This window comes from Amphiura filiformis, unplaced genomic scaffold (assembly GCF_039555335.1).
Source record: "Amphiura filiformis unplaced genomic scaffold, Afil_fr2py scaffold_22, whole genome shotgun sequence".
In the NCBI taxonomy this organism is placed as follows: Eukaryota; Metazoa; Echinodermata; class Ophiuroidea; order Amphilepidida; family Amphiuridae; genus Amphiura; species Amphiura filiformis.
Window position 1 is genome coordinate 2,359,689 of NW_027305486.1, and position 14,866 is coordinate 2,374,554.

At 37.0% G+C, this 14,866-nt stretch overlaps 1 protein-coding gene across 1 annotated transcript; it reads right to left on the bottom strand.

Annotated features, from left to right (window-relative positions):
* Positions 1-4,262: 4,262 nt before the first annotated feature.
* Positions 4,263-12,737, bottom strand: LOC140143483 (uncharacterized). The gene is made up of 7 exons (XM_072165317.1): positions 12,626-12,737; positions 11,535-11,716; positions 10,198-10,385; positions 9,289-9,436; positions 7,833-8,081; positions 5,402-5,547; positions 4,263-5,116 (listed from the first exon to the last, which is right to left on the bottom strand). Exons 1-7 carry the CDS (start codon positions 12,676-12,678, stop codon positions 4,529-4,531), a joined length of 1,554 nt encoding a protein of 517 aa, XP_072021418.1. The 5' UTR covers positions 12,679-12,737; the 3' UTR covers positions 4,263-4,528.
* Positions 12,738-14,866: the final 2,129 nt, after the last annotated feature.

Here is a 14,866-nt window from a genome sequence, read left to right on the forward strand (position 1 = left end):
AAGTACTTCTTGAAGCCTAGGATCCTCATCCTTACAATCTATTGGCGATGAATGAATTTCATTGACAAATTCTTCCTTCAAGTTAGGAAATGGAACTATTTTCTCAGATTCCATCAGTGTAAAAGTGCCTAATTTAGTCCTAGGATACAAAATGATTGGTTCATCCGTTGTATTCATTACAACTAAATGAGCACATTGATCAATTACACTTGACACCGTATTGGCAACTAAAATTCCCAGGGCAGTAACACGCCTACCACCTTGACAGAGACCAATGGTTTGTACTGGTAGCCTATTGTTTATCTTTGCACAAACTACAGACTGAGTGTGAGGGGGAATTTCTTGTTTCTCTAGCACTCTAATCTGACTACGCTTTTTGAGCTTCAACTTACTTTCACCACAACCAATAATGGCACAATGTTTCTTCAAAAACTTCTTGCCTAAAATGATGCAAGAACTAAGATTGCGTGCAATATTCAAAGGCACCGGAAAAAGTACACCATTGACAGATATGACCAAAACAATAAATCCTGTTACCTCTAAATCACTACCATTTGCTACTCGAGCAGATTTAATACGAGGTTTTTGTATCATATGATGAACTGAATGCAGGTTTGAATACAACCAATCATGGTTTATTAGATTAATTGAAGCACCTGTGTCAACCAAACATTCAACTGGATTACAATTTATGGAAGCCGAAATGGTATTTGAATCAGACAAATTAATTTCAACAAATAAATCGGAATTGTTCATATCACTCTGTCCAAAAGGTGGTAAAGGGCTATGTCCTCCCTTTTTGTCACAATTGGCAAATACATGTTCATTCTAACGACTATACTCACTCCCACCTGCATGTTTTTGAACATGTTTGTTTCTCTTACGATCCCTCGCAGATGGGTACATTAGTTTAAAGGTTTACCGTCAATTCCCTGTTTTGCATAACATGTTCTCCACCCATGGCCTATACGTCCACATCTATAACATGTTATGTTTCGTTTGGTAGACCTATTGATGGGCACATGATCTTGGTTTGAGTTTGCAAAGAAAACCTTTTTACTATCTTTGTCACTTTCTAACTTCCCCAGTCTAGTACTTATATTAGAAACCATGTTTGCTACAGAATCCAATGTTACATTTACTTCATTCACTGAATTACTAGAGTTTTCTATAGTTTTAGTACAAGAAGTGTCACTTTCAGCGGTTTGCTGCACTGCGATACCTAATCGTGCCGCGTCTAAGGCATTACGGAATGTCTTAGGTTCTTTGGAAAACACAAATCCACGCAAAGAAGGCAATAGACCTCTGACAAAAATTTACATTTGCTCGGAATCTGTTTTACCAACTTGTCTGCACCAGCGCATAACATCTGACGCGTACACATCCAAAGTTTCATTGGTGAGTTGTTTACGCGACAGCAATTTTGATTCAATTCCCCAACGCCACGAATCACCCTCAAAATTCTCTTTAAGAAGAGCCTTAATCTTATCAACCGTATCCTTATATCCTTTCGGGTATTGACTCAAGAAAGACGTTAGCATTGCCCTCAATTTTAATTGTCAGAGCCAATGCTGCTTTTGGCGCAGTATAATCTCGCAGTGCAGCATAATTTGAAAATTTGATAATAAAAGAATCTAAATCATCTTCAGGATTTCCTGAATATTTGATTTTTAAATCGTACATGTCGTATTTAGTAGCCATGTTTAAATCAGAATCTAATATTTCATCATCAGAACTACTATCAGATGTATTAGAAATTTCTTCAGAGCTATCATTCAACTTTTCTTCTAATTTAATTTCATCATCACCAGAAGCCATGGATGCTTACAAAAATTAAATCCATCACAATATTGGCAATCCAAATAAGTTCATAAATTGACTCGCTTTAATAAAGCAAACTAATTTCGAATATTTTCAAAGTCAACTTATTAATTCACATCAACAAAGTTTTGCAAATAACCTACATAAAAGTTTTCCACTATCTATTTACATTTAATTCATTGATCAAATAATTCATATTAGCAATCATAGTAAACTACAAACATGATGACCATCAATGAACCCGGTTGACTGACAAAGAAAGCATATTCAATTGAATGAGTAAATGCGCGCGAATTTTAAATACATGCCACGCCACAGTTTATGACGGCTGAATGAACAATCAGACACAATACAAAGCCAAGCTTATAAGGACTGACTAAAGAAAGCAAGCTTCAATTCAATGAATACAATTGTACACTCCATTGATTACACATTAAAGCAAACCCGTCACATACACAGCTGGTATCGATTGGCAGCCAACGCCCATGTTTAGCGCAAAATTACTCAACTCGCCAAATTTTGACATAGGCCTACCTACTACGTGCCTAGACTATAGATCAAACATACAATATATGTTGATGCCACCAAAAACAAAACTTACCACCATCATATTAACTTACCAAAATAAAATTTGAAACAAAAAATGGTAAGGGTAGCCCGCAGCATCACTCAGAAACTCCGCTGACGTCTTCGGCCGGCGATGAACAAGATGTATTAATATATTGGGTAAAAATTGTCTCTTGTAAGTGTGATCTTTAAAATAACATTGATATAAAGATATCAAAACGCCTTGGCTTTCTCCACCATTTCTAATAAAGAACTTTGGGAATAGGACTCGCTAAATATTTTTTTGCCTGCGAGGTAGGTACCAGGGAATAATCACAAGGCTTGGTAGATGCGTCTTGGTTCACTCGTCTCGGCTAGTCTCTCTGATTGGTACTTCTGTTCCTCGGCTCATCCTCGTAGATTTGGCATGAGTAGGGGCGCTAATATAAAGTTCTTCATAGAACCAGAGGTTCAACCAGGGACTTATTTAGGCTTTTAGAATCAGCCAAGCACGAATATTATCACACAAACATGAAGACAATCACAACCACAATTTACGGATAATTAAGTTATATTTATTACTTACTACATCTTCTTCATTCGGTATGAGAATTGTTCTCGCTCTAAAATAAGAAGTTGTGTTCAAATCTTGACGCACACGGAGAGTTTATGGAGAGGTGTTAACCCTCTGAGTGAATGCCACAGACTACAATTCATTCTCAGTTTCCGTCGTCCACAAAACCTTCGTTCACAAAAGACCATTGTGACGTTTTACGATAGTCTAATCGAAATGATACGAGAGAGTGATCTCACTCGGGGTGAATGACACCATAATTTTGAATAAATAAATAAATTAAAATAGAAGGCGCGGGATATAAAATAATATATCGCCACAACAATATAATAGAGTTTCTTCTTTTATGGGCTTTCAATGTAGATGTGAACTGAAATTAGTCTCTGCTGGGATGTTGTTTACAAAGTGTTCATACATTGTTCAGGGACTGGTATATAGATATGCTACACTGTTCAGTAGCCTCATGTAATTCTGGTGAGAGTGCCAAAAGCAGACACCCTGAACAAAATATGATGCGAGTGCATACTGCCGGGCAAGGAACAATTGGAACAACGTCACACGGCAACTCATCTATCGCGGTTTTTTTTCTTAACATCGCTTTGAGGATCGGTTGAACTATAAAACATCCGATCTACATCCGTGTAAATCATTGTGTACGAGACGAAAATTTGTAAGAGCCTTGACGAAACGACAACTTATTTTCCCTATTCTAGTCTTAATTTCAGAGTTATTGTATTAGAGTGTGGTTGAAGTCGTGTGGTGGATGAGGGTGTGTGTAGTGGATGGAATGCGGTTTGTGGATGTCGGTGCGGCTGGGGTGTGTGAGGCGTGCGCGCGCGTGTATTAAAAGTTGCAAGGTGGGACGTGTGGGTGAGGTGGGTGAATGTGCATAACTTGTGTTTTAATGTAAGTTAATTCGTAATTCAAATCGGCTAGATGCGTGCATATTCTCAGTCATAACACTATTAATGTATAATTCAGTACCGGGTGGAGATATTCTAATTGTGGATTGATTCAGTGGTATTGATCAACAAACCATGCAGCTATGTGTTCTGTGTGTACGTACCAATTCAAGGCTAACATCCAGTAAATATAGTATATAAATCGTCCACAAAATATGGTAAAATGAAGACCAATATCTCGGCAACACAAATATTTTCACATTACACGCACATAAAACATTAAAATAATGTACAAATGCAATAAAAATGGCAACAATCCGTTAAAAATCAGACCGACGACGCAAGAGCGACCTGACGGTGCTGGCATCAATCAATCAATTATTTTTTTATTAAAAGTTATAAAACAAATGGACTTGCTTAAAAGTGATACAAGAAATGGAGTTGCATGATGTTGTGGCGGTCTCATGGGAATAATCATACAAGTCTGTCCACCGGAGTCTTGTCCAGTATAATTGTTCCATAGGTATATATTCAGCGGCGTTAAAGAATATAATTATTGTAAAATACGCTCATTCTCCCGCCTCTTTTTTGTTTCTTTCTTTCTTTCTTCCCCTCTCTATTCTCTTTTCTTTCCTACCCATATCTTATTTTATCTCAAACCTCCTTGATTTTGTCGCTCTCTCCGTCAATCGTCAATAGCATACAAAAAAGTTGGTATTGCATCTCGTGTAGGATTTCTACCATAGCTAAATATTTGGATGCGATTCATCGTGCTTTCATCCCTGTCGGGGTTATCAGTGTCAGGACTACCTAACCGAGAATAAGCTGCAATGCTACCAGGCGAAGATGATGGACTTATTGGAGCGTCAAAGGCCCCTCTTTCGCTAGGTATCGATTGCAAACTGTAGGTGCTTCCACGGTCTGCAGATTGACTGCGAAATTCAGAATAGCTACCAGGCGAAGATGACAAACTTACTGGAGCGACAAAAATTTCTCTTTTGCTAGGCGTCGATTGAAAACTGCTTTTGTTTTCATGGTCTGAATAATGACTGCGTACCAGAGAATCATAGACATGGTTATCAGGAGAAGAAGATGAACTCTTGTTTGCATGGTCTGAATAATGACTGCGTACCAGAGGATCATAGACATGGTTATCAGGCGAAGAAGATGAACACACTGGAGCGTCAAAAACCTCTCTTTCGCTAGGCGTCGAACGAAACTCGTTTGTATTATTTCTTGTAATACGTACTATCTGCATGTAACGGGTTTGGGCCTGCAATAGGTGATGGAATAGAATAGTATGAATTTGGTAATTACAAATTGTATTTCGATGGCAGATGGCCACCTTTTTTACATACGCCATTCGCTCACGCTTTCTTTGTTACGAGCCACTGATCGAAATGATCACAACACAAAGGCTTTCTTCGTGTATATTTTAGTCTGCCAGATGAAAAGCCTAAGATATTTGGGGTTGATATAACACCACGTCGCCCCGCCCGTAGGACGAGAGTAAATATATACCAAAATTACTATGTTTTCTTAAGTTCGCAATACTTACTTTTCTGAGCGGAGCAAGTATGTTTATATCCTTCCATTTTTTGCTAGACAAAATGTATTTCTTGGCAGTAATAATGACAAACGCTAGTGTTAATGTAGATATTATAGCGAACACTATAAGAGCTACTTGTCCACCCAATGTCACATCTGAAAAAATTAAATGAAGTTAAAGTTAGTGGCATTTAACTTAATTATTCCAACAATCACTGTTGCAACAAAAGTCAAGCTGTTTAACACCACTTGTGTTACAGTATTGCTCTATGGCTGCGAGTCCTGGGTGATATCTACTGACATGGAAAATAAGATCAACGCTTTTGGTACATCACGTTACAGGATAATGCTGAACATCAAGCGCACCGACCATGTTAGTAATGAAAGGGTCTATACCATCACCAACACTGTGCATCTTATCAACTCTGTCAGATCACGACAACTACGATTCCTGGGACATATCCTGAGGAAGATGAACCATGCAGAAGACATGCTCTCTACACCCCTGGAAGGCAAAGAACATCCTACTTGTCTTATGTGCAAAAACTGTTGGGGGATTTCGACAACTTTCTACTGCCAGATGCCATTGCCACTTTGGCTTCAGATCACTAGTACATGGAGAAACTTTGTAGTCGCCTGCTTCGCAGCCGAATGAAATGAATGAATGAATGAATTCTAATATAATAATAATTGGTAGTTCTTTATGATCATTGCATACACAAAGAAATACACTTGTAATTACATTAAATGTCGTAGATAATGTTACTAAGAAACAAGTTTATTCACCATAGAAGTAATGATGTAACGGGATTAACTATCATAGCAATATTTGATTGATTAGCTACGAAGAAGACGTGTTTTTCTCGACCTCCTATAGCGTATTAAAATGCATTGAGATAAACACATACCCGTGAGGCAAGAATAAAGGGTCAACTACCCGGCAGCTTCGGCGGTCAAAAACAACACTGCACCGCCTATAGTATCAGCGAGTTTCGGAATAAACTTTTAATATGTACTTGATATCTTCATCACTATAATATCACAGTATCGACATGACATCTACAACGTCTTCGGAATTTGTTAGCGAGCTGATAAGCAACGATGAATTCAAATCTTATTTCAAAAATCTAATAAGTGAAGCAGTCTCGGACAAATTAAATCATCTTGAAACAGTCGTCGAAAACTTGCGAACTGAAGTGACTGACTTGAAAGAAGAGGTGGACAAACTTAAAGGAGATAACCATGATCTTAAGTGTAAAATGGATGACCAGGACAGAAAAAATATGCATCAATCAATGGACATCGCTGATATTAGAGGTAAAGTGTTCAAACAGGCAGACACAATTGAAGACCTACAGCAATATACGCGAAGAAACTGTGTGGTGTTAACTGGAGTCCCTGAACAAACTAAAGAAAACACAGATGAGATCATTGTCAAAATAGCTACAGACACCATGAAAATACAACTTGAAGAAGATGATCTCGATAGATCCCACCGCATCGGAAAGTCATATGCAGGTAAACCCAGTAGATATAGACAAATTAAATATCATATTAAGAGGTTTGGCAATAAGTTTAAACAATAAATGTTGAATATATCGCCCTGCATTACAAACAGGTTGTACTCATCACGTGTGTATGTCTGCAATCATAGAGATTGCATACAATACCGCTCTTTTCAAAGATACTAATCTTACAGGTGCGAGTGATCAGCATGATTTGGAATTATGTCCAGGTCTGTATCCCTGTTCTTTGACATATATGGTTCAATTGGTTCAATGCAGCGGTACCGCATGAACGCACTAGTGCAGTGCGAAATATTCAAAAACATATTGCTAATCCTGTTACATCATCAGCGAGTTCCACCTCATAAAACACCTCATAAATATTCATGAGCTAATCAGTCTAACTCTTTAGTTAGGAGGACTATTTATAACGTGAGACAGTATACAAATACTACATGGTTAGAGGGGAAGTAGGACAAATTATTTTTCCCGAGGTACTGGCTGCTAGGCCTATGACCATGAAGCCGAAGGGTGAGGGAACATAATGCTCGTAGCCAGTACCGAGTGGAAAAGGTTACCCCGTTTCTCCGATATAAACCATGTAGAGTTTGTTTTATTACACCGAACTTCAGCTATGTGGATGGGGTTGACATGTAGATATTGGAAAAAAATCGCAAGGTGAAATAGGTCGTGTCCTTTGCGATTGACCAAAAAAGGGGCATGAGTTGCTCATGAATATTTATGAGGTGTAATAATTTTGATTGTTTCCCTGAAATTCTGACAACTAGACAGAAAATATCGTACTGCGCAGATCGGCAACCAATCACGGCGCACCTTTGCCCTGACGTCAGACGCGATTTAGACTTTTTTTTTTATCTCTGTCTTTTATTATAATGAATGTTTTAAAGAACATATAACAGCATAAAATCAACTGACCTTTAGCATGTACGGCAACATTGAATGAGCATTGATTCTCATTTCCTACATCATCCTCAACCCAGTACGTCACTTTAGTTTTTCCAACCGGAAACATACTTCCTGATGACCTGTCTGGGTCAGGGGTCAATGATTTGTTATTAATATCCCATGTTATTGCGTTGTCCCAGAATACCTTGGCTTCCTCCACGTTCTTTTGTACAACGACAAGGATGTCGTCTGGACAGATGATGTACGGTTTATCTGCATCTTTATTGTAAACACAACACATAATTTCACTTTCAGTATGCTAAATCATTCCAAACATAGAATTAATCTACAAACACCTAATAAGAAACAATCTGTTTTGAGAGCCATTCATAATTAGATCTAGAACACCACACACTAGCTGTAGACCTATTCTTAAGCCACACACAGGATCAAATTGTATAAAACAACAAAGCGGAGTTTGTTTAAAAGGGCATTTCGTGATCCACAACATCATCCCCCACTTTTCTCCAAAAAAAGTTGAGATTTTTATATCACTGGAAACCTCTGGCTACGTAATGTTTATGTACAAAATATTTCTTGCAGATTCGTTTTGCCAAGATATCGTGAAATTTGAATTTCATTCTGGTATTTACCAGAACGAAATTACAACACATTGTCTATGGAGCTGTGTAATACACATAATCATGCATAACTCACAAACGCAAAATTGGAATCAACTGAAATTTTTGGAATAAGCTTTTTTCGTGGATATCTACTGAAAAATGTCATAAAAAGAGGATGCTACGATCACGAAATACTCATTTAAATAGGAAGCCCCAGAGCAGTTCTTCTGGGGTGAACCAAACACGTCTGCTTATCATATTAATCAGTGACAAGGTTATATCTGAATTAATGTTTTAATCAATTACCACCTGTCAAATTCAGAGATAAACCTTGTCACTGATTAATGTGATAACCAGGTTGGTTTGGTTCACCCCAGAAGAACTGTACTGGTGGGCTTCCTCTTTAAGGGAACCATTCAAGGTACGGATCAAAGAGGATAAAAGAATGTCACAATAATACCTCTCAATATGCTTAAAATTGTTGCTTCTGTATGTTGCCTTTAAAATAACACCGCCTGTCAAACCCTTCCGCCCTGGCTGTTTTGGGGGATCGCGCAACACTCTTAGGAAGAGCCTTCTAAGCAGAGCCTCAAAAACGCTCTTTAGCTATATGTATGAAGAACCTTATGATTCTACGAAGAACAGACAAGGGTTCTGGAAAAGCTAGGAAGAACCATTTTATATTTGAAAAAATGTTTTAAAATAGACCAAAAGTGTCTTTGTAGGTTAATTGTTCTAGAACCTTTTCGTCATGGCTCTACATACAGGATAGCCAAAAACCTTTTTTTCTGAGAAACAAAACAAGTCTGGTAGCATGGAAGGGTTTTAGCAGTGGAAAATATTATGTTTCAAAATAAACTTACGCTCTGTTTCCAAGAATATTGTTGTATTTTCTTGTCCTGTTGTGCCGTGAAGAACGCCTGTTATGTCAACTTTGTATCGAGTAGAAGGAGTCACATTACGAAAACTGAATTCATTTAATTGAAGTGGACCCTTTCTGCTGATAAGCAGCTTTGCAAAAAAGAGAGAGAAAGAAAGAAGACCGTTTCATCACCCAAATTAACATTTTCACCTATTTATAAGTAACCAAGTTAGCGCATTAGGAAACGAATTTGGAGAAAACCTTCTGTTAATAAAATACTATGCTGAGCCACCAGCATGGGTGGCTCACGCTCCAGTAATTTCAGATGATTGAGCTCAGTAATACATCAAAGAATGTCTTCCAATTCATGAAAACAAATATATTATCAGCTTATCAGATTAAAAGCTTAGAGGGAAGGTCTTGCTACTCAGCGAGTGTTTGTAATTATCGGAAGGTTTTCTCCAAATTCATTCTCTAATGGTAATGACATGGAGTGATAAAACTGAACAAAATTGTTGAAATGAACATTATACAGCCTGAATAATATAATTTACTGACTGGTTTGACGGTTTCGCTTTTCATGAACGAAAAGTATCATCAGAATATTGACTGATGATCACATCTTCCGGTTGGACAATCACGACCAGAGACTTTCACGACCAGAGACCAGGCCATAACTTGAAGGCCCCAAACTCACCATGAAGAAGATATGTGCACTTTAGTAGTCAAGTTTTGGCTTACATAAACTATAAGATCGACAGTGGTGGGGAAGCATTAAAATTTAGAAGGAGATGTGCATATTTTGTGCAGAATTTTACCAGGAAATTTGCGCCAAAAATCAATTTTGGCCCAAAATATCACATGTTGGACCCCTTATTATCACCTATTATCATTCATCATACAAACATACCTCTACGTTACCAGTAGAATTCAATTGATAAAGTGATGCAATATATTCGTAACCATGATATCTATCGTCTAACCGATAGGGAATTCCCGTGCTTTCATCGATATATGGAGTTTCGGGTGCCAAAACGGAAACGAATATTTCATATCTCGTTGTCCTAAAATCTGACAAGACTGGTGGTCCGGTTACAACTGAAACAAGAAGCAATGAGTGTGTCAGTCAGTAAAAATAAAATAAGTTTATTATAAATGTAAAATATTATCACTTTTCTGAATATCCTTAAATTGGGCAACAATTAATTTTCACGAAAATCGGAGTATTAAATATTGCTTCTGATCTTTTCCGGAACCATAGGTAGCATTGGAGAGAAATATACCTTTTTGAGATCCTTGAGCCTAGTAGATTGATTTTATACAGATACTTTACTTTGAAGTGAGTACTTTTAATTTTGGACCCACACATATCCTGAATAAGAATATCTCAAAATATTAACAAAATATTCAAAATTTGTATTCAGCTATTGCTATGGTAGTTAATCCTGTTACATCATCACTTCGACAGCGAATAGAAATGTTACATTATGCTGAGTCCATGTATGTTTTACTTGCACCTGTACGATTAGTGTCTTTGAAAACAGCGGTTGTATTCAATCTATGATTGTACACATACACAGGCATGGCAAACGGTTTATAGTGCGGGGCAATACATTCAAAATAGTTTGCTATGGTAATTAATCCTATTGCATCACTACTTCTACGACGAATTGACACATGGAATAAATATAAAAATATGCTACGGCGAATCAGGGAAGTTGGATCTCCGGGAATTCCGACTGAAAAAGGACACGATCCACACAAGTCGGACCTCATCTCTACGATCTGAATTGACATAGGTCAATTTATTTCCCGGCATGCTTAGTAGGCACATCGGTCTTACCATAGACCCTGGAAGATATTTAATAAATATTTGCTCCACAATTTATCAATACATGTATGATAAAATATAAAACATCGTATTAGAATTATTATATACTAAATTAGTTATACCAAGTTACTGATGAGGTATTAAATATGCAGGATATTAATCATCTTCCTAACAGGCAGACTATGGTACATGTCATAGACGTGACTTTTTACTTCCGCAAATGGCCGTTGGTCGGACCTCATCTCTTTTCAAATTTTGACCTAGGTCCCGACATTTAACCCTATGCAGTCTCATCCCCCTGGGCGAATATGATCAGAGAACGTTGAATTATGGGAAGGGTGACCGGAATTATGTTACGATTTAGGATGATGTATCCTAGGCCTAGACAATATAGTCAATAAATAGCAAGTACCTACCACACACATCCGGCACGATATCGTCATCCACATTACATCCATCTTCGTTAGTTTCGGTTTTTATAATGATTGGATATAAAAATTGACTCAACTTTTCCATAGGTATAATTGGTAGATGACAGAAGTTTGTAGATATATTTGTACACCAAGTTAGTGGGACCCATTCACGGCTTGAGTCACAGCTATAATGAGAAAAAATAAAACGGATGTACAGTAAATACAGAAATTACCCTAGTATAGCGTGTATAATTTCAGCCGCTTACCATATCAGTATTAGATCACATTTTGCAACTACATCACGAAGACGACGACAACAAAAATCCTATACAATAACAACAACAACATCAACGATAGGAATTAAAAATAATAATAGTATCAACAACAGTATAGCTAGAACAATATGACTATCCGAATGAATCGGCCAAGACTGATATGGCTCTGTCTCTTTCTCAGTATGCTTCGATTATATTTATAAATCCATATTTATAAATACGCACATGCCCCATTTGCATGGGCACGACATACCAAGACCAGCAAGCGTGACCAAATTCGCATGCTATTGAAAAGCATATGAACTTTTTAGATAAATATCATCAAATTTAAGTATTAATTGAATAGCAAAATTATTACACATTGGGGGAATCCGAATTTGTATTATGTTATCAAACACAACATTGTGGAAATATTTGCCGACGGAAAAATATTTATCGACGGAAACGTTTGCATTCAAATGTACAGAAATACCACACGTTATATGTAGAAGGTCACTTCGAGACTTACTGTTTACAAGCTGTTATGGCAGCGCGGAAGTGGTCACGTGCGTATTTATAAATACGTATTTATAAATATAGTCGAATCATACTGTTTATCGGGCTAAGCAAAGGGATTTGACAATCAAACATTTCAATTTACTATAAGAAATCTAAAACCAGAAGCTGTATTTATTGTTAGACAATACATAAAACAAACAAAAAATAAACAAATCACACAGGCTTACAACTTACAAATAATTGGAACAAGAACACAACAATCACAACAATCACAGCAAACAGTAACAAGCATACAAAAAATATACATACAAGAATACTCACTATAGCACATTATATTGTTGTTGCTCTCTGCTCGATTTCCATTTCAGTGTCATGTTTAAATTTGTGCAATCTACTATTGTATCTTGACATTTTGTTCTCGATGTATCATTAGGACACCTGGAATCTAAACAAAAGGGTGGGTACAAAAGTCAGTGAAAACAAATTGTGGGCAGAGGGCAAAATCATCGTAAGTACAGTAGAATGTAATAGCTGCCTTATGTAAAGCACATATTGTTTGCAGCACAACCCTCTCATTGTAAATGTTTGATGTTCTGTGTTACTTTCCTGGTGGCTGGTAAGCTAATCCAAGATGTCACTTTTACATGTATTTGGTATTCTTCATGTGCTATTGATCCAAAGTAAGTACATTTATTGAAATATTGCAAATGGCAGCTATTTCATTCTACTTCACTTACGATAGTCTTGCGCTCTGCCCACGAACTGGCCTAAAGTTCTGGAAAGCTGAACTGAACAAGTTGGGAACTAAAGCTATAATATGGTTCACCTCAAGTTCGGTAGTGACGTATGTGCGTATTTTGCTCGCCGCAGTATCAAATCGCGCGCGTAGAGCTAAATGCGCTGAACATGCACTCATGCGTGCCGGCAGTTTGTCCGCACGCTTGCGGCGCAACCGCTACAAAGCACTGACGTCACCATCAACAATAATACAGACAAGCCTAATGTGGTACAAGAGACCACGCTAGTTGTTCAGGGCAAATTGTTAAAGTCTCTAATATCAAGTCCCAACTTCATTTATGAATAGCATCAGACCAGTCTTATAATATGCTGCTAAATATAATGCCAAACGAGAAATGTTTCCATTGACCATTTCGAAAGCAAGTCGAAGTCAAAATTCATCTTTTTATATACCTTTTAGCTAATTTAGATAACTGTTTGCTTTTATCTTTTGTTGGATAAATCTTACTGCAATGAATTATATTAGATATTCTTAAACACTTGAGAACGTTCCTGCAATCTTATTGGTTCTTACCCGTGTGATATGACACGATATCACACGGGCCAGCGCGTGTGCATCGACGCGATACGCGTACTCGCTATTTGAACCAATCAGAGGAGCGCAGCAACAATGGGACTGATCGAGTTTAAGACCTAGGTAATTTCTTGCAAAATGTAGGATTTAATATGATTAAAATTTATACATGTTATATGATATTTTTTATTTGAATTGAAGTGTTTAAGAATGAGAATAAAGGTATTGTTTTTAGCCGCTGTCGTGCATCTATCGTCTCATATAACACGGGCGACATAACAACTCGGCTTCGCCTCGTTGTTTTACTTAAAATAATGATGTCGCCCGTGTTATATGAGACGATAGATGCACTCCAGTGGCTAAAAACAATACCTTTATTCTCTAACTAGAGCCCTCTTAGTGCACCACTGAGCTTAATTTGACAAACAAATACTAATTACTGCTGTCGATAAATAATTATACTGTTATGCATTTTTTTCGATAGTTCACATTAAGCGTAGGAAAATTTATGTGTAATATTTTAAGAAGCCATGCTCGACGAACAGACCATGAACTTCAACTTACCAGTGATAGTAAAACGTTGAACAACACAAATCAGCGAAAATATCGCTCCAGTATATTCCCTCCTCATGATGACAAATGTGATTGTTAATTGTATTTCAATTTGTGGAGGAAATAGCAGAAAAATAAGTATTTTAAGTATTATGTCCTACTGTGCATAAGCGTAGTAGTTTCACACAATAAAATAGACGTTGTACTTGTGTACTTAACCAATTATTTGTTTAGTGTAGTTTAAAGGTCAAAAACATTATAGTATTCAATAGTATTTCATAGAAACTCATGCAAGAACAAGTTTCGAATAGAGTTTCGTTTACTAAACTCACACTAGTGGAAATTTAAAATGAGAATTCTTTCAAAACGATGAGAATTGGACAAAATTATGAGAATTGAAAGTTGTATAATTTCTATGAAACTTTCTTATTCAAATGCATGACTACTATATAAATTAACGTGTCAACAACCTGTCACAAATGACACTGAAATTAATGTGAGCTTCATCTTCTCATATTTATTATGAATAATTTGGATTTATTGGATGTAAAACGCATACAACAATATTTTATTAAAATTTATTATGGGACGCAGTTGATTTTGGCTTGCAAAATTGCCAAAAAATGACACTTGCGATGGTCTTTACTCTGCACACGATTTGTAACAAGACACAGATATTAAGTTCGGGCACAATTCGG

Bases quoted from the DNA above. Each gene is read 5' to 3' on its own strand.
- LOC140143483 (XM_072165317.1), bottom strand. From the start codon at position 12,678: ATGACACTGAAATGGAAATCGAGCAGAGAGCAACAACAATATAATGTG. The intron at 11,717-12,625 runs GTGAGTATTCTT...TTCTCATTATAG, and splicing joins CAACAATATAATGTGCTATA to CTGTGACTCAAGCCGTGAAT. The intron at 10,386-11,534 runs GTAGGTACTTGC...TTCTTGTTTCAG, and splicing joins TATCGTGCCGGATGTGTGTG to TTGTAACCGGACCACCAGTC.